At 40.3% G+C, this 25,651-nt stretch overlaps 1 protein-coding gene across 4 annotated transcripts in view; it reads right to left on the bottom strand.

Moving 5' to 3' along the window:
* Positions 1-1,607: 1,607 nt before the first annotated feature.
* Positions 1,608-25,651, bottom strand: part of LOC126078229 (UDP-glucuronosyltransferase 1-6-like) — a 220,496-nt gene continuing 196,452 nt past the window's right edge. For all 4 annotated transcript variants that reach the window (XM_049888492.1, XM_049888495.1, XM_049888494.1 and 1 more), the window contains 4 exons: positions 11,337-11,468; positions 7,907-7,994; positions 6,636-6,855; positions 1,608-2,139 (listed from right to left, as the gene is read on the bottom strand). In XM_049888492.1, the coding sequence (XP_049744449.1) occupies positions 1,842-2,139; positions 6,636-6,855; positions 7,907-7,994; positions 11,337-11,468 (738 nt within the window). In that variant the 3' untranslated portion in view covers positions 1,608-1,841. The remainder of the gene's footprint in view (positions 2,140-6,635; positions 6,856-7,906; positions 7,995-11,336; positions 11,469-25,651) is intronic.

The following is a 25,651-nucleotide window of genomic DNA, read 5'->3' as shown; positions in this document are numbered from 1 at the left end:
ATTTTATATGTGTGGTTGTGAGTGTGTGCACCAAAATAGTGTTGTTTTTGGGCAATGTGATTATGAGCCATTTTTATTTTCTCAGGTAGGGGTGTGTGTGTGTGCGTGTGCACACATATGTGTGTGTGTGCACATCTGTATTTTTCAAATAGATGGATCCTAATAGAATGGAAAAAAATGTGGAACAGAACCCAAATTCTTAAAAAGTCCAGACTTACCGGACCAGTTGAGGCTAGAGGATTCCCCAAGACTAGCACCCTGAGGTACTTTATAAAACTTTGAACCAAGACTATTCCCTGAGGTCATCTTTTAGCTAAGTAACAGACTGACTCATAAGATAAAGAATATCATCCATGAGTGCTCCTTTAGAAAATCATCTGCATGAACCAAATGTCCAATATTGACTCTAAAGCAGAGATGAGAAGGCTAGGAGCAGGGAAACTAGATTACTGGAAAAGGAACAACCAGAATGGAAATACTGAGATTGTTGACAGACTGTGAAAAATATAACCAATGTCACTGAACAATTTGTGTAGAAAGTTGTTAAATCAGAATCTAATTTGCTATGTACACTTTCACCGAAAACATGACAAAATATTATTTAAAAAATTTTTTCTGTCAGAATCATGTATTATTTACTAACTAGGAAATGTAATTTAACAATAAATACATGCAATATCAATGAAGAGAAGAACACCTAAGAAACATAATTTATATTATTAATATATTTTTAGTTGAGGGAAACATCATAGGAAATATACTTGACAGACACTATCAAGTTCAGATCCATTTCGCATAGGCAATAATTATCCTCTCAAATACACATTTCTTCAATTTTATTGCATCATTCCTTTTTCCCAAAGTCAGAAATCATACACTGTTCTTGAAGGACTCTATGTCATTCATTCATTTCACATACAAGGAACTACACTTTCAAGGACTAAACATTTCCTTCTGTAAACACACAACATGCCACCTGGGTAGCATGAGCATGAATTAGGATTGACCATTACTGAAATGGAGTCATGGTTGCACAGTGGTTAAGAGTTCAGCTGCTAACCAAAAAGGTTGGCAGTTGAAACCCACCAGCTGCTCCTTGGAAACTCTATGGGGCAGTTCTACTCTATCCTACAGGGTAGATATGAGTCGGAATCGACTCAACAGCAACAGGTATTACTTGTGAAAGGAGCCCTGGTGGTGCAGTTGCTAAAGTGCTCGGCTGATAACCAAAAGGTCGGCGGTTCAAACCCACTAGCCGTTCCTCAGGAAGAAGATGTGACAGTCTGCTTCTGTGAAGATTATAGCCTTGGAAACCCTGTGGGGCAGTTCTACTCTGTCCTACAAGGTCTCTATGAGTCAGAATGGACTTGATGGCCATGGGTTTGGTTTGGTTTTAATACTGGTGAAAAGATCTATCACAAGGGTTTATAGAAGCCAGACAATGATGTCACTGGACATGGTGGCAGTCCAGGGACCACCTCTAAAACCCATGCTCCCAAACAGCAATCAGGGCCACATTGGTTAGTAAGAACATGGTACTACAAATAAAGGAGGGACATGCCCAACATTTTCAGCAGATCATTTGAAAGATTATCAATGAGGTCTAGATTATGTAAAGAGGCTGGAGGTTGGGCTGTGATATACATAATAAAATATCTTTAGCTAAAGGAGTGACTAGAGATTAGATTGTTTTCATTTGAAAAAAAAAAACACTCTGAGATGTCCAGTTTATAATAGAGTACTTCTTTAATAAGATTAAAATGAATTTAACACTGACTGTTTACACATTTGGAATTGACCAGGCAACAGATCAAAATGTCGCCTTGTCTCCCATTCGCTTCTCAATGTGCCTTGGATTTGTGGGGTTTCTTAATGCGTCCCTTTTTCCCGAAGCATTTTCTGAAGCCAAAGACACAACATTTAAAGACAATGAAGGTGGATGCCAGCACGACAGCCAGAAGGAAGCCGATGACATCCAAGGAATGGTACTGGTACCAGGTGAGGTCATGGGCTGCAGGGCGCAGGTGTGGTGCCCCTTTGTGCCTCATCACAAACTCCACCCAGAACACAGCCAGGTCCAGTGGCTCCATGGGGCGGTCCTTGTGAAGGCTGGAGAGGCGCATGATATTCTCCTTATAGCTAAACACAGAGACAGATACGTTAGTGCCTGGAACATCAATGAGAGTGGATTGTCCTCTCTTTATGTTTGTTTATGGTCAAGAAAGATCCCAGGTTTTCCAAACTTGGTAGAGGAAACATATTTCTATTACAAACAGGAAAGAGAGAAGAAGAGAAGAGAAGTAAAAGGAAGGGAGAGGAAGAAAAGGGAGGGAGAAGACTTAATAAATATTCTTTATCTCTAAAAAGAAAAAATGGAAAGTAGGAAGCCAAACCTATAATTTTTAATTATTTGAGCCTTGCTTCCTATGTTTCTTCTCTCCTTTTTAGCAGTACTTTTTTTTTTTTTTAATAAGAAATTAGGCTATATCCTCTTGAGAACAGGAACAAGACAAGGATGCCCTTTATTACCACTTCTACTTAACTTTGTGTTGGAAGTGCTAGCTACAGCAATAAGGTAAGAAGCAGAAACAAAAGGCATTCAAATTGATAAAGAAGAAGTAAAACTGTCCCTATTTGCGGATGATATGATACTATGCATAGAAAAGCCAAAAGACTCCAAAAGAAAACTACTGGAACTAATAGAAAGATTCAGCAGAGTAAGGATACAAGATCAAAATACAAAAATCAGTTGGATTCACATACACCAATAAAAAGAATGGTGAAAAGGAAATCAGAAAAACAATATCATTTATAATAGCCCCTAAAAAAATAAAATACTTAGGAACAAATCTAACCAGGGTTGTAAAAGACCTATACAAAGAAAACTACAAAACACTACTCCAAGAGCAAAAGAGATCTACATAAATGGAAAAACATACCATGCTCATGGATAGGTAGACTCAACATTAAGAAAATGACAATTCTACCCAAAGCAATCTACAAATACAAAGCAATCCCAATCCAAATACCAACAATTTTCTTTAAAGAGATGGAAAAAACTTATCATTAACTTTATGTGGAAAGGGAAGAGGCCCTGGATAAGTAAAGCACTATTGAAGAAGAAGAATAAAGTAGAACTCACACTACCTGACCTCAGAACCTACAATACAGCTGCAGTAGTCAAAACAGGCTGATACTGGTACAACAACAGATACCTTGACCAATGGAACAGAATTGAGAACCCAGATGTAAATCCATCCACCTATGGTCACCTGATCTTCAACAGGGGCCCAAAGTACATCAAATGGGGGAAAGACAGTCTCTTTAACAAATTGTGCTGGCAAAATTGAATGTCCATTTGCAAAAAAAAAAATGAAACAGGACCCATACGTTGCACCATACATAAAAACTAATTCAAAATGGATCAAAGACCTAAATATAAAACCAAAAAATATAAAGATCATAGAAGAAAAAATAGGATCAATGCTAGAGGCCCTAATACACAGCATTAACAGGATACAAACCATAACTAACAACACAAACTCCAGAAGGTAAGCTAGATAACCGGGATCTTCTAAAAATTAAACACTTATGCTCATCAAAAGACTTCACCAAAAGAGTAAAAAGAGAACCTACAGACTGGGGGGAAAAAATTGGCTACTACAAATCAGACAAAGTTTTAATCTCTAAAATCTACAAGAAAATCCAACCCCTCTAAAAAAAAAAGACAAATAATTCAAGTTAAAAATGGGAAAAGGAAATGAACAGACACTTCATCAAAGAAGACACTCAAGTGGCTAACAGACACATGAGGAAATGTTCAAGATCACTAGCCATTAAAGAAATGCAGATTAAAACCACAGTGAGATACCATCTCACCCCGGCACTACTGGCATGAATCAAAAAAACAGAAAATAACAAATACTGGAGAGGCTTCAGTGAGATTGGAACCCTTATGCACTGCCGGTGGGAATGCAAAGTGGTACAACCATTTTGGAAAATGATATGGCACTTCCTTAGAAAGCTAGAAATAGAAATACCATATGATCCAGCAATCTCACTCCTTGGAATATATCCTGGAGAAATAAAAGCCATTGCACGAATAGACTTATGCACACCCATGTTCATTCCAGTATTGTTCACAATAGCAAAAAGATGGAAACAACCCAGATGCCCATCAACAGATGAATGGATAAACAAACTATGGTACACGATGGAATCCTATGCAACAATAAAGAACAATGATGAATCTGCGAAGTATCTCACAACACGGATGAATCTGGAGGGCACTATGCTGAGTGAAATAAGTCAATCACAAAATGACAAATATTGTATGAGACGACTACTGTAAAAACTCATGAAAAGGTTTAGACACAAAAAGAAACAATCTTTGATGGTTAGGAGGGAGGGGAGGGGTGGGGATGGGAAATAGGCAATAGATAAGTGGTAACTTTGTTGAAGGGTAAGACAGTACACAATACTGGGTAAGTAAGCACAGATTGTACAAGGCAAGGTGGTGGAAGCTCAATAGGCACATCCAAAATTCCTGAGGGACAGAATTTCTGGGCTGGCGGCTGTGGGGACCATGGTCTTGGGGAATATCTAGCTTAATTAGCATAACATAGTTCATAAATAAAATATTCTACATTTTACTTTGGTAAGTAGCATCTGGGGTCTTAAAAGCTCGTGAGCAATCATCTCAGATTCTCCACTAGTCTCACTCCTTTGGGAGCAAGGAAGAATAAAGAAAACTAAAGATACAAGGGAAAGATAAGTCAAAGGACTAATGGACCACAACTACCATGGCCTCCACCAGACTCAGTCCAGTACAACTAGATGGTGCCTGGATTCCACCTCCAACTGCTCTGACAGGGATCACAATACAGGGTCCCAAACGGAGCTGGAGAAAAATGTAGAACAAAATTCTAACTGGCAAAAAAAAAAAGACCAGACTTAGTGGCCTGACAGAGACTGAAGAAGCCCCAAGAGTATGGCCCTCAGACACCCTTTTAGCTTAGTAATGAAGTCACTCTTGAGATTCACCCTTCAGCCAAAGATTGGACAGGCCCATAAAACAAAATGAGACTAAAGGGGCTCACCAACCCAGGGGCAAGGAGAAGAAGGCAGGAGCAGACAGGAAAGCTGGTAATAGGGAACCCAAGGTTGAGAAGGGAGAGTGTTGACATGTCATGAGGTTGGTAACCAATGTCACAATACAATATGTGTACTAATTGTTTAACGAGAAGCTTGTTTGTTCTGTAAACCTTCATCTAAAGTACAATAATTTAAAAAAAGAAAGAAAGAAAGAAATTAGGCTATACTTTATAGCAAAATGAAGAAATAAAGGAAAAGGTCATGTCAGAAATGATGCACTGTCTCCCTGGGAAGTTGTAAACAACCACATGTGGCCAAAGTAAAAGCCATTTTTAAGTGTCAGCTCCAAGGTGGAGATACACCTCAATTCAACAGTTAAAACATCAAACTGTTCAAGTGCTAAATCTACCATGAGTTTGTGTCTATGCAGCCTGTTAAGAAAAGGGAGAAGAAGAAGACAAAGAAGATATTGGTATTCAGCAGTGATTATTATCACTGCTGTCCTTAAGTATGTCCATAATTTGATTTAGACACAGTGCTGGGAACAGCTGTACTTCTAAGCAACTTGTTTGTTTTTATCTCATGTAATGGAACGTTATCCTCTTATCTGATGTAATTGACTCTTTCTTTGCTTTGGCCACCAGGGGCCTCAAATGCAGAATCTGCAACCCACTTATAGAAATGTACTAGAACTTTATAGATAAAATTACTATTGTAGTGACTTTCTAAAATAAATTGAAGTTTTAAATATAGCAGGGAAAATCGTTTTTTAAATAATTTCTGTGAAAAATTCTACAGGAATTAAAGGCTCCCTTTTTTTTATAAGGTTTTAGTTTTTTTTTTTTTTATATAAGGTATGGAGCTGTGGTGGCACAGCGCTTAAGAGCTTAACTGCTAAACAAAAGGTCGGTAGTTCAAATCCACCAATTTCTCCTTGGAAACCTGATGGTACAGTTCTACTCTGTCTTATTGGGTCATTATGAATCAGAATCAACTTGACAGCAACCTATTTGGTTTTGGTCTTTTGTTTTTGAAGTACATAAGGAGCCCTGATGGCACAGTGGTTTAGTGTTCAGCTGCTAACTGAAAGGTCTGCAATTTGAATCCATCAGGCGCATCCATCAGGAGAAACATGTAGCAGTCTGCTCCTGTAAAGATTATCAAAACAAAAACCAAACCTGTTGCTACTGAGTCGATTCTGACTCAGAGTGACCCTATAGGACAGAATAGAACTGGTGGAGTTGAACTGCCAATCTTTTAGCTAGCAGCCAGGCACTTAACCACTGTGCCACCAGGGCTCCCTATAAGGTTACAGTTTTGGAAACCCTATTGGGCAGTTCTATCCTGTCCTATAGGGTTGCTATGAGTTGGAATCAACTCAAAAGCAATGGATTTGCATTGAGTTTTATAAAGTATGTAATAATAACCCCTGAATTACCTTATTTTTAAATCTCAATTTTGATATATTTGTTTTCACATTTGAATATTTATTGTGAATGCTATGGCCTATAGACTCCTGTCTCTATACTTTTCTCTCTTACCTTTTGTCATTGATGACTGTCTTCAGGGCATGTGCTAAATCGTCAGAAGTCATTTCAAGGACGTTTAGAGTGATTCCTGCTCCTCGGGACTCCATGCGCTTAGCATTGTCCATCTGGTCACCAAACAAGGGCATCATCACCATCGGCACGCCATTGCATATTCCTTCATAAATACCATGAGAGCCAGCGTGCGTGATAAAGGCACGAGCATTCGGGTGACCTGAGAAGTAAATGAGAGCAGGAGGTCACGGTCAAGTCACTGAGTTTAACAGTCTCCCATCATCTAGGCTCTAAAAGCCCTCTGAGTCCTCCATGTTATCCACATGAGGTCTTTCCATAAGAAAACACGGCGAGAATGTCCCACAAGATAAAAAGCAACCTGGGCTAGAACTAGATGGTGCCCAGCTATCACTAGAGAATGTTCTGATCAGGACCACGACAGATGAACCCAGACAGAACAGGAGAAAAACGTGAAACAGAACCTCAAATTCTCAAAAAAAGAAAAAAAAAAAAAAACACAGACTTCGCTGGTTGAAACTAGACAACTCCCCAATACCATTGCTCTGGGATACCCTTTAAACCTTGAACCAAAACCAGCCCCTAAGGTCGCGTTTTAGCTAAATAACAAATTAACTCTTAAAATAAAGAATATCACCTATGAGTACCGTGCTCTAAAAAATCATCTATACGAGACGAGTCAACAATTACTTTAAAACAAAGATATGAATGTAAAGGGGAAGGGAAACTAGGTTACTGAAAATGAAACAACAGAACAAAAATACTGAGAATGTTTATGCATTGTGAAGAATGTAACCGATGTCACTGAACAGTCTGTGTAGAAATTGTTGAATGGGAACCTAAACTGCTGTGTAAAAGTTCACTGGAAACACAATAAAATACTATTAAAAGCAAACAATGTGGGCTCTGTTGGCCACAATATTTTGAAGCTAAAAAAATCCTCTAGAACAGCCAGGCCTAAGCCATTTTCTTAATTTAAGCTTGGTTTGACCTATACTCAGAGTCAATGGGTGATGCAAATGGTTAATAAGCTTAGCTGCTGACAGAAAGGTTGGTAGTTCAAATCCACCCAAGGGTCCCTTTGCAGAAAAGCCTGGCATTTTCCTTCTGAAAAATCAAAAATTGAAAACCCTATGGTTTTTGTTTATGGAGCACAGCTCTACTCTGACATACACGGAGGTTGCCTTTAGCCAGAGTCAACTCAACTGCAACTGGTCACTGGTTGGCCTACACAGCAAGTCCTCCCAACATACCAAGCAGATCGTTTTGGGGCAGCCACTTGACAAGAATTGTATTCTTCGCAAGATTAGACGGTGGACTTCCGGTGTACCGCCACAGGACCTTGCAGAGACCAGAAAAGAAAGAGATTTTAAAGAAAGAACATGATATAGAAAGTGGGATGCTCTGAACAAAGACAGCCTTTGCAGGTGTGGGAGGTGTTGTGAATAGGGTGCTTCTGGGGCTGGTAACGGGTTCTGTTTCTTGTTCTAGGGCTTGGCTACATGGGTGAGTTTGCTTTGTGGGAACTCATCAAGCTGCGTACTTATGATTTTTGCACTTTTCTGCACTTTAAGGAAAAGTTTATTTAAGAAAATGAGTGAGCATGGAACTATAAAAACAGAAATATAGGAAATAAGTCCAGTCTCCTGACCAACAGCTTTTTGGAGAAATATCCCTATTTAGAGAGGCATGGCCAAGATGGCAGAGTAGTCTGATGTGTCCTCTTACAACAAAGACCTGAAAAAACAAGTGAATTGATTATATATGAAAATCTAGGAGTCCTGAACATCTAAGACAAAGTTGAGGAGTCAGATTGAGCAGCGGGGGGACGGAGAGACAGTTCAGAAGCAGTGAGAGTTTGCCAGACCTGACCTGACTGGCACCCTGCAGCCTCAATCAGCCAGCAAGTGTGGGCTGAGGACATGTTTTCCACACTGGGAGAAACCGAGTGTCAGAGAGTCTGCTCAAGCCTCCGGAAGCCAGGGAGAAGCAGCTCTGAATTGGCAAAAGATAAGTGCAAGAGTCTAATCTACTGCACGGGCTCAAGAAAAACACCTTTCTCCTCTGGGAAGTACCTCTCTCTCATTTACCTGTCTCCTCCCTGCTCTGCTCTGGTTCTGGCCAGGCTTCATGGATTGCTGCACCTCTGGGTCAGAAGTGGAACCCATCAAAAGTCCAAGTCATTTTCCCGGCTTTGGAGAGGGAACAAATTAACAAACAGGAAAAAGTAATCTGCCAACTCCCCTAAGCTGGGTACTCAGGACAGGCACAGCCCTTTGCCTAAGCACTTGCATGAGGAGTCCATGGACTTTGAATGCCTTTCACCCCTGCCTAGACCCATGTGGGCCCATTTCAACAGCATAGGCCTTCATTAGCACAGTGCAACAGGGTATACACCTGAAGCATATTTTCAACTGCAACAGCTAAGGGGGAGTGGCAGATTTGTGACACTTGTCACTACCCTGCCCATTAAGCAGAATCCTCATCTACCACATCAGGGGTCTGGGGAACGGTGGCTTCACCCACTCCACCTAGCCATCTGTGACAGGGGCCCAAGAATAAGTGGTGCCTCCCAGTCCTTACAGCCAACAGCACCGATGTCCAAAGTCTAGCTGCAAAACTTTCCCCTTACACACTCTAGGGAACAGGAACACACCTTTCACCTAGGCACTAAGAGGCAGCTGTCAGCCCTCTACCTTGCTCAGCACATAACCTCCTACTGCAGCCAGATACCTGTGCCTGATCCAGTTACCACTAGGTAGTCCTGCCTGTCTGGAACTGTAGGTGAGAGCCTGCACCACACACTTGGTGACCAATGACCTGAACACCTGAGCTGAATCCGCACAAGAAAAGTAAATGGACTCCTGGGATCGCATACCTAGTAACAGCTGTAACCACCTGGTGGCAGGATGAGAGATCTTCAAAGACACCAAAAATCAAACTAGCTCACATGACCAGCCTATTTGGGCATATCAAAAAAAAAAAAAAGCTAGGACACAGTAAGCAAACAAAATAAATGAATATAATAACTTACTGGTGACTCAGAGACAAGAGTCAATATCAAATCACATAAAGAGGCAGACCATGATGGCTTCAGCAAGTGACCAAAACAAAGAACAAAGAAACCTCCAGGTGGAAGATAAGATCTTGGAATTACCAGGTAGAATTCAAAAGATTAATATACAGAGCTCTTCAAGTGATCAGGAAGGAGATCAGGGAAAATGCAGACCAAGCCAAGGGACACACAGACAAAGCAACAGAGGGACTTAAGAAGGTTATATAAGAGTGTAATGACAAATTTAACAGGCTGCAAGAGTCCATAGAGAGACAGCAAACAGAAATCCAAAAGATAAACAATAAAATTTCAGAATTAGACAACTCCGTAGAAAGTCATAGGAGCAGAATTAAGGCTATGGAAGTCAGAATTAGTGAGATTGAAGATAAAGCACTTGACACCAATTTATTTGAGAACAAATCAGGTAAAAGAATATAAATTAAAAAAAAATGAAGAAACCGTAAGAATTATGTGGGACTCTATCAATAGAAATAATATATGAGTGATTAGAGTACTAGAATAGGGGGTGGGGAGGCACAGGGGATAACAGAAAATACAGAGAGAATTGCTGAAGATTTGTTGGCAGAAAACTTCTCTGATATCTTGAAAGATGAGAAGATACCTATCCAAGAAGCTCACTGAATCTCACACAGGGTGGATCCCAAAAGAAAGTCACCAAGGCATATTATAATCAAACTTACCAAACCAAAGATAAAAAGAATTTTAAGAGCTGCCAGGGATAAACGAAAAGTCACCTACAAAGGAGAGTCAATAAGACTAAGCATGCAGGCAAGAAAGCAGTGGAATGAGATACATAAAGGCTTGAAGGAAAAAAATTGCCAGCCAAGAATTACATATCCAGGGAACTGTCTCTCAAATATGATGGTGAAATTAGGGCATTTCCAGACAAACAGAAGTGAAGGGAATTTGTAAAAACCAAACCAAAATTACAAGAAATACTAAAAGGAGCCCTCTGGTTTAGAAAATCAATAACATCAGATAACAACCCAAGACTAGAACACAGGACACACCGACCAGATATCAACCCAGATAGGGAAGTCACAAAACTAAAACACTGAAAATAGGGAAACAGAGATGTCAATATGTAAAAGATCTCAACACTAAAACAAAAAAAAGAGGGATTAAATAAGGTAGTCACAGAACTTTCAGAGGAAGTCAAGGTGACATCAAGAAATAAAAGACAGATTTAAACTTAGAAAAATAGAGGTAAATATTAAGGTAACCGCAAAGTAAACTAACAATCCTACACATCAAAATAAAAAGGAAGAAAAACATGAAGACTCAGGAAATACAAAATCAACAACAATGAAAATACATAGAGATATTCGTATTTCAAATGTAGAAACAATATTCCTTATTATTTTATTTTTTAAGTAAATTCTCCTTAATACATGTTTTAGTCTCTCAGAGGGAGTGAGACTTCTGAGGGAAGTAGACCATCGTCTAACAGAGCAGTTGAGACTTAAGTTATGAAAAATAACCTTTGGATTAATAGTTGGGAAGTGGCAAGGAAACCCATATCTAAAAATCCAACTAATAGCATTAATTTAGATACTGGAAGTCAGGGGTTAGAACTCTTGTGAAGACAAACATAAAAAAAATCTTACCGTCTGAGGTATTTTTCCCAAAGCATCAGCAATTTCCATTGCCTTCTTCTCTGGAATCTCTGAGACCATTGATCCCAAAGAGAAAACCACAATTCCGTGCTCTCCTGAGGCATTCACGTAGGCTTCAAATTCCTAGAATCAGGAGAGAAATTTCCATTGAATTTGTCTCATATTCTGTGGTGACTACACACATTAAGCTATGAATCAGGTATCTTCCCCTTAAGAATGCGGTTAAACGTATGTTGTTGTTTTTATTGTTGTTAGCTGCCATCCATGGTGATCCCATGCACAATGGAATGAAAGGTGGTCTGGTCCATAGTGTTTTCACTGGCTTACTTCCAGAAGTAGACTGCAAGGCCTTTCCTGGTTAAAGGTATGTATATGTGTGTATGTGTACATGTATATATACATATGTTCATATGTGCATACATACATACACGTGCACACGTATATAGATAGATACAGAGACAAAGAGAGAGATTTAGCCTGAGTTGCATAACTTGTTTGCAAGACAGCATTGCCAGAAAATGGGGAACAGGAGGAGGAGCAGTCAGCTGAATTGATTCAAAGTCCTTCCTATTGCTAATGGCATTCTATTGCTATTAAGTCATCTTTTTTTTCTTTTTCATCAAGGAGTGATTTTTTTTTTTTTGATTGAGTAAGTTTGAATGCTAAACTATGATTTTCTAGTTAATAAAGAATGCTATTAACCTGCCAGTTTACTACCACCTGCCTGTCAGTTTGTCATACTGCAGTGGCTTGCATGTTGCTACAATGCTGGGAGCTATGCCACTAGAATTTTCAAATACCAGCAGGGTCACCCATGGTGGACAGATTTCAGTGGAGCTTTTGAGACTAAGACAGACCAGGAAGAAAGACCTGCAATCTACTTCCAAAAACTTGCCAGTGAAGACCCTATGGATCACAACACAATATTGTCCAATGTAGTGCTGGAAGATGAGCCCTCTAGGTTGAAAGGTATTCAAAATACACAGTGGCCACAATAATGGACTCAAGCATATCAACAATCATGAAGGTGGCACAGGACCAGGTAACATTTTGTTCTGTTGTTCATAGGATTGCCATGAGTTGGAGCCAACTCGACAACAACTAACAACAACAAAAGAATGTCACAACTACTAAAAAACAAGCAATTTATGAAACAGGAGGGTAGGATTTTAGACAGCGTCTGTGTTTTGGGGGTGAGAAGCAGTGATAGCAGGATTCCCAATTATCAAGCACAGATCACAGATCACTGCCTACCAAAGGCTTCTCCCCAAAGTAACAAGGAATAGGCTTTAGAGATGGAAGTCAAGCAAACAAAATCTCTGAAGGGATGCAACCAAAAGATGATTCAGAAAAAGAGTCCCTGGGTGGTGCCAACTGTTAGTGAGTTTGGCTGCTAACTGAAAGGCCGATGGTTTGAGTCCACCCAGAGGCACCTTGGGAGAAAGGTCTGGCAACCTATTTCCAAAAATATCAGCCATTGAAAATTCTGTGGAGCACAGTTCTACTCTGACATACACAGGGTCTCCATGAGTCAGAATTGACCTGACAGCAATTGTTTCTGTTTTTGTTGTTTTTAATCGTAAGAACAGCAACGTTAGCTACAGTGGTGAAAGAGATGATTCTGCAGATGAGAGTGGTTGGTGTGTCCCCAGGAAGAGAGTAAGGAAACACCTGAATTCAGCAATAATCTTATCTCAGCTTGACTGCTCCCCAATCTTCAAAGCCAACTCCAAAGTACTTCCATCATAAGTAAAAACATACACGTACATAAAAACAAAACAAAAACCCATTGCCATTGAGTCAATTCCAACTCATAGCAACCCTATAAGACACAGCTGCCCCACAGAGTTTCCAAGGAGTGGCTGGTGGATTCTAACTGCTGCCCTTTTGCTTAGCAGCCAAGCTCTTAATCACTGTTCCACCACACTGTGGTAATCCACTTAGAAGAAATAGAGCAACATATAAGTATGGCAATTCTTCTCCAGCCACAGACCACTAATGATCTAATTAACTTTCTCAAGTGTCTCCCAAATGATTTTATATGCTTCCAAAGAATGCTAAGGACATGAATGAGACCATGTTATGTGGTAGCATCTGCCAAAGACCAAGGGGCTTCCCAGAACACATGATTTTCAGTGCTTAAACTGGGGCAGGATTGTTGGTTATTTAGAGGCAAGATACAGGAGACCTCCCACAGGGCTGGGAATACATGACTTTAACAGTGACCTCTTCCAGGCTTGATACTGAGCATGGCCTGAATAAGTCTATAGCTATTAATAAAATTGAATCGATAATTAATAATCTTCCAAAGCTTGACTAGCCTTCCTGTGGCAACCCCACTGCCTTTGCCATCACCAACTCCAGGCCCTCTTGCAGTCTTCTAGATGAAAGCTGCTATCTCGGCCTTTCCCATGAGGTATATCTAAAGTCAGGTAGGCAAGAGTCCTCCTCCCCAATGCCACATTACATTTTTGGTTTGTGGGAAGAACATCCTGAGGGTTTTTTTTTTTTCTTCTGAAGTCCAAGGATACATGCTATATCTTTCTTCCCCTTAGTCCCTCTCTCTTTCCTGGGGAAAGACACCTCATCTCCAAGCACTCTCAAATGTCTTTCTACTGAGTGATGTTTCAGTATACGGCTTACCTAAATTTTCTACAGGCTTCCTCCTTCATGAAACTACTGTTGAGTTTTAACCTTGTCAGAAAAGGGACAAGCCTAATTTCAGCTCCTTCTGCATCTTCCCACATCCACTTGGCAACTACCAAGGCATGACTAACAAAAAATCTAACCCACAGGTCCATAAACATTCAAGATGAACAGCAGGATTAGACTAAAGTTTAAGTGGTACAAAAGTTCATCTATAGATCACAGCAGCACTAACTGTGGTGATTGTGTTCTCATGGCCAACCCCTAGCTCTGGACCAGCCTTTATAGGGGGTAGTAAAGTTAAGTCCATTCCCTACTTGCAAGAATTCCTCCTAGACCTCACCCCAACTTTACGGCCCTCTTGTATGGTCAAAGCGTGAAGCAAAGAACTCACTGAAAATAACCCTTGTTTCCCCCACTGCTGATCCGCTTCCAAAATATATGAGACCACTGAATATTTCACAAGCCCACTCTGACGAGACTTCCCCACCCAGGATAAGACCCTTAAAAGAATGTCTAGGTGTTGCTAAGAATTAAGTATTTTTAGTTCCAGGATTTTTGAGTGATTTTCCCTTCCCAAGTATCTTTTGTTTCTTAAGAACGCCTATGTGGAAGTCCCTGGGTGGTGCAAATGCTTAAGCGCTCAACTACTAGCCAAAGGGTTGGCATTTTGAACCCACCCAGAGGCATCTCAAATGTCAGGCCTGGTGATCTGCTTCCAAAAAGTCACAATCTTGAAAACCCTATGGAGCAGTTCTACTCTGCATACATGGGGTTGCTATGAGTCAGAATCAACTCAACAACATTTATATATATGTATCTTTCCTGGGATTTGTTTGAGCCATTCCAATGTGCAGACCTGATTCTTTTTACAGCTAAGGGACATTTCACTTATATTTGGTAATTTATTATCTTTTCTCCATATGTTCCTTCTTCCCCTTCTGAAATCCCTATAATTCACATATTAGAATTCCAAAATCTGTTCTCTGAATCTTATGTGTTTCCTTACAGTTTTGCTCTCTTTGATTTTTCTTCTAGATTGTGAGTTATCTCTTCTACTTGATTTCTTGGGCCACTAATTCGGGTCCCAACTCTAACCATCCTCTCCTTCAATTAACCTACTAATGTATTTATTCATAAATCATGTTATTTTACTTTTAGAAAGTCCTCTTTGTGGTCGGACTCAAATCTTTGGATTTTGCTCTCATTGACATCCGTCTCCTCCTTCAGGTCTGTTTTGTTGTTGTTACAGAAGCTGAGACAAATATCTTCTCCAGGAACAGCTAAGAGCCTTCACGTAGAACAGGTGCCCTGAATTCAGACTTCTGGCCTCCTCAACTTAAGAAAATTAATTTCTGTTCATTAAAGCCACCTACTTGTGGTAATTATGTTATAGCAACACTAGTAAATTAAGACACATGGTAATGGGGTGGAACCAGGCATCAACCCTGCCACCTGGTTTCTCCCTTGGTGTTCTTTCTACCAACCGCAGCTCCTTCTTGCCATAACAATCACATGATCATTTAAAACATGAATCATATTGGAGGAACAATGGAAATTAAAACTCAATACATTGCATGAGTGATAAATAGTCCCTTAGTAGGAGCCAGACTCAGCACCTAGAAGCACTTGGACAAGCCGATAGACACTTGATCAACATCTAATGAATAAATGAATGTGTGCCCCCTGGAATGTCACCCACTCAGGGAGTACTTCCTTGGCCCCTCATATGAAGGAGGACCTCCTGCCATTCTCTATCACCCACTGGGATTTAGAAGAGGATGTGCATGCTTCTTCTAATTCTGTAGGGGGAAAAAACGAACATTTCAGGCAATGAGACACATGTCATTCTGCTTGACCTTAGAAAGAGCTATCATTCTATCAAATACCAAAATCTGAAATTTTAGCCAGGACCATAGAGGCAGCCTTACCTGCCGAGCTCTGTAGACATCAAAGAACTACTTAATCTTGAATCTTCTGTGTCTGGCCCATACAAGGTCAAATACCTTCTTCAAGGTCAAGGCGCACACTACTCATCTTTGTTTTTTCCTTGGTGCCCCGAGCACAGTGCTCTGTGCTTATGACATTTAGCACTTGTTGAATCTAACTGGTTCCTATCCATTGGAACACACAAAAGAGAATTCCCAAATGGTAAAGCACTCAACTACTAGCTGAAAGTTTGGTGGTTCAAAACCACCCAGAAGTGCTTCATAAAACAGACCTGGCAATCTGCTTCTGAAATGTCACAACCTTGAAAACCCTATGGAGCTGTTCTACTCTGTATAGATGGGGTAACCATGAGTCAGAATCAACTCTGCAGCAACTAACAACATCCTTTCCTCAAGTCTGACATACAAATAAATACCCCAGAAGATGGTGTTAAATGGCAGGTATAAATTACAACTCAGACCTAGGAGACTGGCAAGGTAGAAATTAACCAAAGAGGGCATTAAAAGCTATCTCAGCATGCCCATTCAGCATATACCTGTGGCAGGTTCACCTATCCAAAAGGACTTGTAAGAATATAGGCATGCAGTCCTTCCACCCATACACACCTGAGATAGTGGTTTTTGGGTAACACAGTTGATCCCACCAATAAAAATGATGTTGGGCATGGTAGGCCTGGGGTAATTCATTACAAAGTCACTTCTGAGCAACCAGACAGATCCAAAGCCCATAAGATCCTGGACAGTCACATCTCTCTGAAGGACTTCGGAAGCTAGTGAAGCGAATGGCGAATAAACCGCACTGCACAGGAAGGGCTGGATGAAGGTGATCAGCATGTTCTTCACCCGCTGCAGAAAGGTCATGTGATCTGGGTTCACAGACAGAGACCTGGGCACGTAGGATGGTGGGCTGGGGCACTGAGTACCGTCAAAGTCCAAGCCACATGGCAGTCCATTCAGGAAGTACACTGCAGGCAGGGACAGGTACTGAGCCACAATGGAGCCACATGGAAGGAAAGGGTCCGTCAACACAGCCTCGAAGCTGCCAGCCACCAGGGAGGCCATGAGCTCCTTGTTGTGCAGTAAGTGGGAACAGGCAGACAACAATATAGCAGAGTCTTTTTGGACTGCCTTGTACATTTTGACCACACGCTGTAAAAATGGCTCATCCTCAAAAACATTATGCCCAAAACTGACAAAAATCGCTTCCAAGTCCTCCTTTTGGAAGGGCACAGGGAAGTTCTTCAAGGTGTAAAAAGCTCCTTCCTTGATGCGCACAGATGAGGTGGGGGCACCACAACTATTTCGTGTCCCCTCTGATGCAGCTGCTGGATGACTGAAACCATGCTGAGCCAGTGGCTGCCATCCATCGGAACCACCAACAGCTTCCCACCCTGGGACTCCGAGGGGCCAAGCAAGCAGAGCAGCAGGTTCAGGACCAGCGGAAGCAGACCATGAGACTCCACAGCCATGGCGTTTGGCAGTTGCTACCAAGAGTGTCTCTCTGCCAATGGTTCCCTGTCTCCCAATTACATGTTGTAATCTATACATCAAGTTAATCTTTGACTTTTTGCCACACAATGATGACTGTCACTTGGCCAAAGAGAGCAAGAAGATTACTTTTGGAGATAAAGAAGGTGGAGCTTTACTGTGTTTCTTAACATGCAATGATTGTTTAACTGGCTGGTGTTCCTTATCAACCATTCAAGCCCTATTCTTGAATGACCACAAGAAGGCAAAGGATCTCTAGCACCTTTGGCTTCAAGGTGCTAGTATCTCCATGGACCAACAGAGCATTACCTGAGAGCAAATGAGGCTATTTTGTGGCCAATTAGACTTCCTTTTCTGGTTCAGAAATGAACCAGAAAGCTGACTAAGCCTTTTCAGAAAGAGAAGAACATGGTGTTGCCAGCCCCACCTTTGGTCCATGGAAATCTTCAGAAACTGTCCTTTCATGCAGAGGTCTGCTGTACCACTCACATCTTTATTTTATTTGTTCATCCAACAAATATTCATTGAGTCCCAGCATGGTGCTGGCCTTGAGGCTAGAGTCATGGCCCTGGCAGATGAGGCTCCTGGCTTCCCAAAACTCATGGTCCATCGAGGTAGACAAACAGACAGTCAATATAAATGGATAGATGGAGACAGTGATGTTGTTGCTAGTGGCCGTCAAGTTGATTCCAATTCATGGCAACCCCGTGTGTGCAATGCTGCACCCTTTTGGGAGTAGATCACCAGGCTTGTCTTCTGAGGCACCTCTGGGTGGGTTCCAACTACCACCTTTTCACTAGTAGTCAAACACTTAACCATTTCCACCCACCCAGGCACTCCACAGAGACATTAGAAATTGCAAAAAGTGTTAAGAGGAAATAAATGGGTGAAAGGGAAGCAGTGGCATCACTAGGGAGGTATGGGGTGTGAGGACCTACTGGGGGACACTGTCAGAGAGGATGACACCAAAATGACTGTGCATAAGATTTTTGTGTAGTTGCTGTGGGATGGATCACTTTATATAAACTTTCTTGTCGTGGTCTTGTAACTCTCACCAAATGATTGGGTGGGACTGTGAAAATCAGGTGTTTGCGGCCCATCAAGGGGATTGAACAGGTTGTTAATAACACAAATGAGGGGAGGCGGGGCCAAGATGGCAGAATAGCCAGATGCTTCTGGTGATCCCTCTTACAACAAACACCCAAAAAATCAAGTGAAATGATTATATTTATGACAAGCTAGGAGCCCTGAACATCAAAGGCAAAGTCAGAAAATGGACTGAGTGGCAGGGGGAGAAAGAGATGGTTCAGAAGTGGAGGGGAGTTTCTAGACCTGAATCACTGGAATCCCTCAGGTACCACCTCAGGCACGGCTGCGGTGGGCTGTTACTAGCATTCAGCCACAGTTTCCTCAGTGAGAAGTAGCCAGCTGTGCAGCCTACTCACGCCTCTGGAACCAGAGAAGAACGGCGCTCTTGGCAAAAGCTAAGTACTTGTGTATATTTTACCACGCCTCCCAGCCCCCAAGCAGACTTCAGTGGCTGTTCATTTCCCTGGGCCTGAGATAGGTCCATTTGAGTGCCCCAAGCCATGCTCCCAGACTTGGAGAAGGAATAAATTCACAACTGGGGGAAAAGATAATTTGCCAGCTCCACTAACCTGGGGAGGTCAGGACAGAAGCGGCTTCTGTCCAGGCATAAATGATCTGTAGATTTTGAATACCTTCCCCCCTTCATGGTCCTGTGTAGGCCTATTTCAGGAGAATAGGCCCTTGCAGGCAGACTACAACTGTTTAAGCTCGCAGTGGAACAGTGGATGTTTGATATTTTACACCACTTTGCCTATTAAACAGGGTTCTCACCTACCCACATCAGGGGCCTAAGGACTGGTGGCTCCACTTAGGTCATCCAGCCACCCATGACAGGAGTCCAAGGATAACTGGTACCTCCCAGTCCTCACAACCAAAAGTATCGGGTGCCTATGTTCCATGCGCAGAACCCACCCACCTGTATGCTCTAGGGAACAGGGACCTGCATTCCTCACAGACACTTAGGGGACAGTTCTCAGCCTTGTCTTGGTCAAAGTGTGACCTCCTGCTGCAACCAGATACCAGTACCAATACCAAACACCCCTGCCCCTCTAAGACTATAGGATCTGTCCCTGTACCACATACTTGATGACCAGCCAGCTGGACACCTGAGCTGAATCTACACAAGAAAAATGAATGGACTCATAAGCTCATATACCTGATAACAGCTCTAGGCATCTGGTGACAGGACATCAGAGCTCCAAAGGTGAAAATAATCAACCCGGCTCACTCGAGCAACCCATTTGGGCATATCAAAACAAAACAAAGCAAGAAACTAGGATACAGTAAGCGCACATAAAATAAACTAATACAATATCTTATAGATGGGTAAGAGACCACAGTCAATGTCAAGCCACATAAAAAAACAGACCATGATCACTTCAACAAGCTCTCAAAACAGAGAATCAAAGGATCTTCTGGATGAAGGTGACTTCCTGGAATTACTGGAAGCAGAATTCAGAAGATTAATATACAGAGCTCTTTGAGACATCAGAAAGGAGATCAGGCAATATGCAGGACAAGCCAAGGAACACACAGATAAAACAGTTGAAATTAAAAAGGTTATTCAAGAACATAATGAAAAATTTAATAAGCTACAAGAATCCATACAGAGATAACAATCAGAAATTCAGAAGATTAACAGTAAAATTACAGAATTAGACAACTCAATAGAAAGTCAGAGGAAAAGATTCAAGCAAGTGGAAGGCAGAAATGGTGACCTTGAAGATAAAGTACTTGGCACCAATAAGTTTGAAGAAAGAGCAGCTAGGGATAAACGAAAACTCACCTACAAAAGAGTTAATAAGAATAAGCTCAGACTACTCAACAGAAACCATGCAGGCAAGAAGGCAATGGAATAACTTATATAAAGCATTGCAGGAAAAAAATCACGAGCCAAGAATCATATATCCAGCAAAACTGTCTCTCAAATATGAGGGTGAAATTAGTACATTTCCAGATAACCAGAAGTTTAGGGAATTTGTAAAAACCAAACCAAAACTATAAAAAATACAAAAGGGAGTTCTTTGGTTAGAAAATCAATAATATCAGGTACCAACCCAAGACTAGAACATTGGACAGAGCAATCAGATGTCAACCAAGATAGGGAAATCACAAAAATAAATCAAGATAAAAAAAACACTCAAAACAGGGAAATGGCGGTGTTGTTATGTAAGAGAAGACAACATTAAAAGAATAAAGAGGGACTAAGAAATGTAGTCATAGATCTTTCATACAGAGAGGAAGACAAGGCAGCATAAAGAAATAAAAGTTAGGTTTAAAGTTAGAAAAATTGGGGTAAATATTAAGTTAACCACAAAGGAGACTAACTATCCTACTCATCAAAATAAAATACAAGAAAAAAATAGAGACTCAGCAGAAACAAAACCAAAAACAATGGAGAAAAAGGAAAAGACAGCATATAAAGATAAACTACTCACCACAGAAAATTAAGTGGGAAATAGAATCTGTCAACAAAACCCAAAAAAAGACATCAAAATGACAGCATTAGACTCATACCTATCCATAATTACGCTGAATGTTAATGGACTCAATTCACTGATAAAGAGACAGACAGTGGCAGAATGGAATCGACTCAATGGCAGTGGGTTTGGTTTTTTGGTTTGGGGAGATTGTTAGAAACGCAGACTCATGCTCCATTCCAGACCTATTGAATCAGAATCTGCATTTCCCAAGACTCCAGGCGATTCACATGCACTTTAAAGTTTAAGAATGAAGGGGAAACAGGCTTTACAGGGCTGAACATGAACACCTTCATGCAGTCTGCTACAGTTTGCTAAGTCATCCTCACGTAAGTCCCTGGCATGTAGCCACCACTATTGCCCACCGCCACTATAAAACCTCTGCCCTCCCATTGTGAGGGTGCAGAGATCTGCTTTGGTCCACCAGCTTCCCATGACTGCCTTGTCTGTAAATCTCCCTAATAAACTCTTTTGCTGCCAAGAAAAAAGATCCGTCTATATGCTGCCTACAAGAAACACACCTTAGACTTAGAGACTCAAACAAACTAAAACTCAAAGGATGGAAAAAATTATATCAAGCAAACAACAATCAAAAAAGAGCAGAATTGGCATTATTAATTTCTGACAAAATAGACTTTAAAATTAAATCTACCACAAAGGATAAGGAAGGACACTACATAATGATTAAAGGGACAATATACCAAAAGGGTATAACAATATTAAATATTTATGCACCCAATGACAGGGCTGCAAGATACATAAAACAAACTATAACGGCATCGAAAAGTGAGATAGACAGCTCCACAATTATAGTAAGAGACTTCAACAGACCACTTTTGGTGAAGGACAGAACATCCAGAAAGAAGCTCAATAAAGACATGGAAGATCTAAATGCCACAATAAACCAACTTGGCCTCATAGACATATACAGAACACTCTACCCAACAGCAGCCAAGTACACTTTCTTTCCCAGTGCACATGGAATGTTCTCTAGAATAGACCACATATTAGGTCATAAAGCAAGCCTTAGCAGAATCCAAAACATTGAAATGTTACAAAGCATCTTCTCAGATCATAAGGCCATAAAAGTAGAAATCAATAACAGGAAAAGAAATTGAACACTTGGAAACTGAACAATAGCCTGTTCAAAAAAGACTGGGTTATAGACAACATTAAGGATGGAATAAAAAATTTCATAGAATCCAATGAGAATGAAAACACTTCCTATCAGAACCTTCGGGACACAGCCAAAGCAGTGCTCAGAGGTCAATTTATATCAATAAATGCAAACATACAAAAAGAAGAAAGGGTCAAAATCTAAGAATTATCTCTACAACTTCAACAAATAGAAAGAGAGCCACAAAAGAAACCTTCAGGCACTAGAAGAAAGGAAATAATAAAAATTAGAGCAGAACTAAATGAAATAGAAAACAGAAAAACAATTGAAAGAGCTAACAAGACCAAAAGCTGGTTCCTCGAAAAAATTGATGAACCACTGGCCAAATTGACAAAAGAAAAACAAGAGAGGAAACAAATAACCCGAATTAGAAATGAGTTGGGAGATATTACAACAGGCCCAACTGAAATTAAAAGAATCATATCAGATTACTATGAAAAACTGTACTCTAACAAATTTGAAAACCTGGAAGAAATGGATGAATTCCTAGAAACACACTACCTACCTAAACTAACACAGAGGTAGATCAACTAAATAAACCCATAACAAAAGAAGAAATTGAAAAGGTAATCAAAAAACTCCCAACAACAACAACAACAAAAAACCTGGCCCAGACACCTTCACCACAGAGTTCTACCAAATTTTCAGAGAAGAATTAACACCACTACTACTAAATGTATTTCAGAACACAGAAAAAGAGGGAATACTCCCAAACTCATTCTATGAAGCCACCATATCCGTGATACCAAAGCCAGGTAAAGACACCACAAAAAAAGAAAATTACAGACCTATATGCCTTATGAACTTAGATGCAAAAATCCTCAACAAAATTCTAGCCAACAGAATTCAACAACATATGAAAAAAATAATTCTCCACGACCAAGTGGGATTCATACCAGGTATGCAGGGATGGTTCAACATTAGAAAAACAATTATTGTAATCCATCATATAAATAAAACAAAAGACAAGAACCACATGATGTTATCAATTGATGAAGAAAAGACATTTGACAAAGTTCAACACCCATTCATGATTTTAAAAAAAAAAAAAACTCTCAGCAAAATAGAAATAGAAGGAAAATTCCTCAACATAATAAAGGGCGTTTACACAAAGCCAACAGCCAACATCATCCTAAATGGAGATAGCCTGAAAGCGTTCCTCCTGAGATCGGGAACCAGACAAGGATGCCTTTATTACCACTCTTATTCAACATTGTACTGGAGGTCCTAGCCAGAGCAATTAGGCTAGATAAAGAAGTAAAGGGCATCCAGATTCGTAAGGAAGAAGTAAAATTATCTCTATTTGCAGATGGCATGATCATATACACAGAAAACCCTAAAGAATCCTCAAGAAAAATATTGAAACTAATAGAAGAGTTCAGCAGACTATCAGGATACAAGATAAACGTACAAAAATCAGTTGGATTCCTCTACACAAACAAAAAGAACATCGAAGAGGAATCACCAAATCAATACCATTCACAGTATTCCCCAAGAAGATAAAACACCTAGGAATAAATCTTACCCAAGATGTAAAAGATCTATGCAAAGAAAACTACAAGACACTACTGCAAGAAACCAAAAGAGACCTACATAAGTGGAAAAACATACCTTGCTCATGGATAGGAAGGCTTAACATTGTAAAAATGTCTATTCTACCAAAAGTGATCTATAGATACAATGCAATTCTGATCCTGAATCCAACAACATTTTTTAATGAGGTGGAGAAACAAATCACCAACTTCATACGGAAGGGAAAGAGACCCTGAATAAGTAAAGCATTACCGAAAAAGAAGAACAAAGTGGGAGGCCTCACTCTACCTGATTTTAAAGCCTATTATACCACCACAGTAGTCAAAACAGCCTGGTACTGATACAGCAACAGATACATAGACCAATGGAACAGAATTGAGAATCCAGACATAAATCCATCCAAACATGAGAAGCTGATATTTGACAAAGGCCCAAAGTCAGTTAGACAGGAAGGGACAGTCTGTTTAACAAATCGTGCTGGCATAACTTGATGTCCACCTGCAAAAAAATGAAATAAGATCCGTACCTCACACCATACACAAAAACAAACTCAAAATGCATCAAAGACCTAGAAGTAAAATCTAAAATGATAAAGATCATGGAAGGAAAAATAGGGACAATGCTAGGAGCCCTAATACATGGCATAAACAGTGTACAAAACATTATTAACAATACAGAAGGGAAACTTGATAACTAGGAACTCCTAGAAATCAAACACATATGCTCATCCAAAGACTTTATTAAAAGAGTAAAAAGATTACCTACAGACTGGGAAAAAAAAAATTATCTATGACATTTCCAATCAGCACCTGATCTCTAAAATCTACATGATACTGCAAAAACTCAACTACAAAAAGACAAATAACCAAATTAAAAAATAGGCAAGGGATATGAACAGGCACTTCACTAAAGAAGACATTCATGTGGAGAACAGATACATGAGGAAATGCTCATGATCATTAGCCATTAGAGAAATGCAAATCAAAACTACAATGAGATTCCATTTCACTCCAATAAGGCTGGCATTAATCCAAAAAACACAAAATAGCAAATGTTGGAGAGGTTGTAGAGAGACTGGAACACTTCTACATTGCTAGTGGGAATGTAAAATGATACAACCACTTTAGAAATCAAATTGGCATTTCCTTAAAAACTAGAACTACCGTACTATCCAGCAATCCCACTCCTTGGAATATATCCTAGAGAAATAAGAGCCTTTACATGAACAGATATATGCACACCCATGTTCCTTGCAGCACTGTTTACAATAGCAAAAAGATGGAAGCAACCAAGGTGCCCATCAATGGATGAATGGATAAATAAATTATGGTATATTCACACAATGGAATACTACACATCCATGAAGAACGAAGATGAATCCATGAAACATTTCATAACTTGGAGGAATCTGGAAGGCATTATGCTGAGTGAAATCAGTCAGTTGCAAAAGGACAAATATTGTATAAGGCCACTATTATAAGAACTTGAGAAACAGTTTAAGCTGAGAAGACAATATTCTTTGATAGTTACGAGAGGGGAGAGAGGAGGGAGAGGGGTATTCACTAATTAGATAGTAGATAAGAACTATTTTAGGTGAAGGGAAAGACAGCACACAATACAGGAGAGGTCAGCACAACTGGAATAAACCCAAAGCAAAGAAGTTTCCTGAATTAAGTGAATGCTTCGAAGGCCAGCGTAGCAGGGGTGAGGGTTTAGGGACCATGGTTTCAGGGCACATCTAAGTCATTTGACATAAAAAAATCTATTAACATAACATTTTGCATCTCACTTTGGAGAGTGGCATCTGGGGTCTTAAATGCTAGCAAGCAGCCATCTAATTTGCATCAATTGGTCTCAACCCATGTGGAACAAAGGAGAATGAAGAACACAAAAGACACAAGGTAATTATGAGCCCAAGGATCAGAAAGGGCCACATAAACCAGA

This window comes from Elephas maximus, chromosome 6 (genome assembly GCF_024166365.1).
Source record: "Elephas maximus indicus isolate mEleMax1 chromosome 6, mEleMax1 primary haplotype, whole genome shotgun sequence".
Lineage (NCBI taxonomy): Eukaryota > Metazoa > Chordata > Mammalia > Proboscidea > Elephantidae > Elephas > Elephas maximus.
Note: the sequence above shows the minus strand (reverse complement) of the source record. Positions and strands in the feature narration are given on the sequence as shown.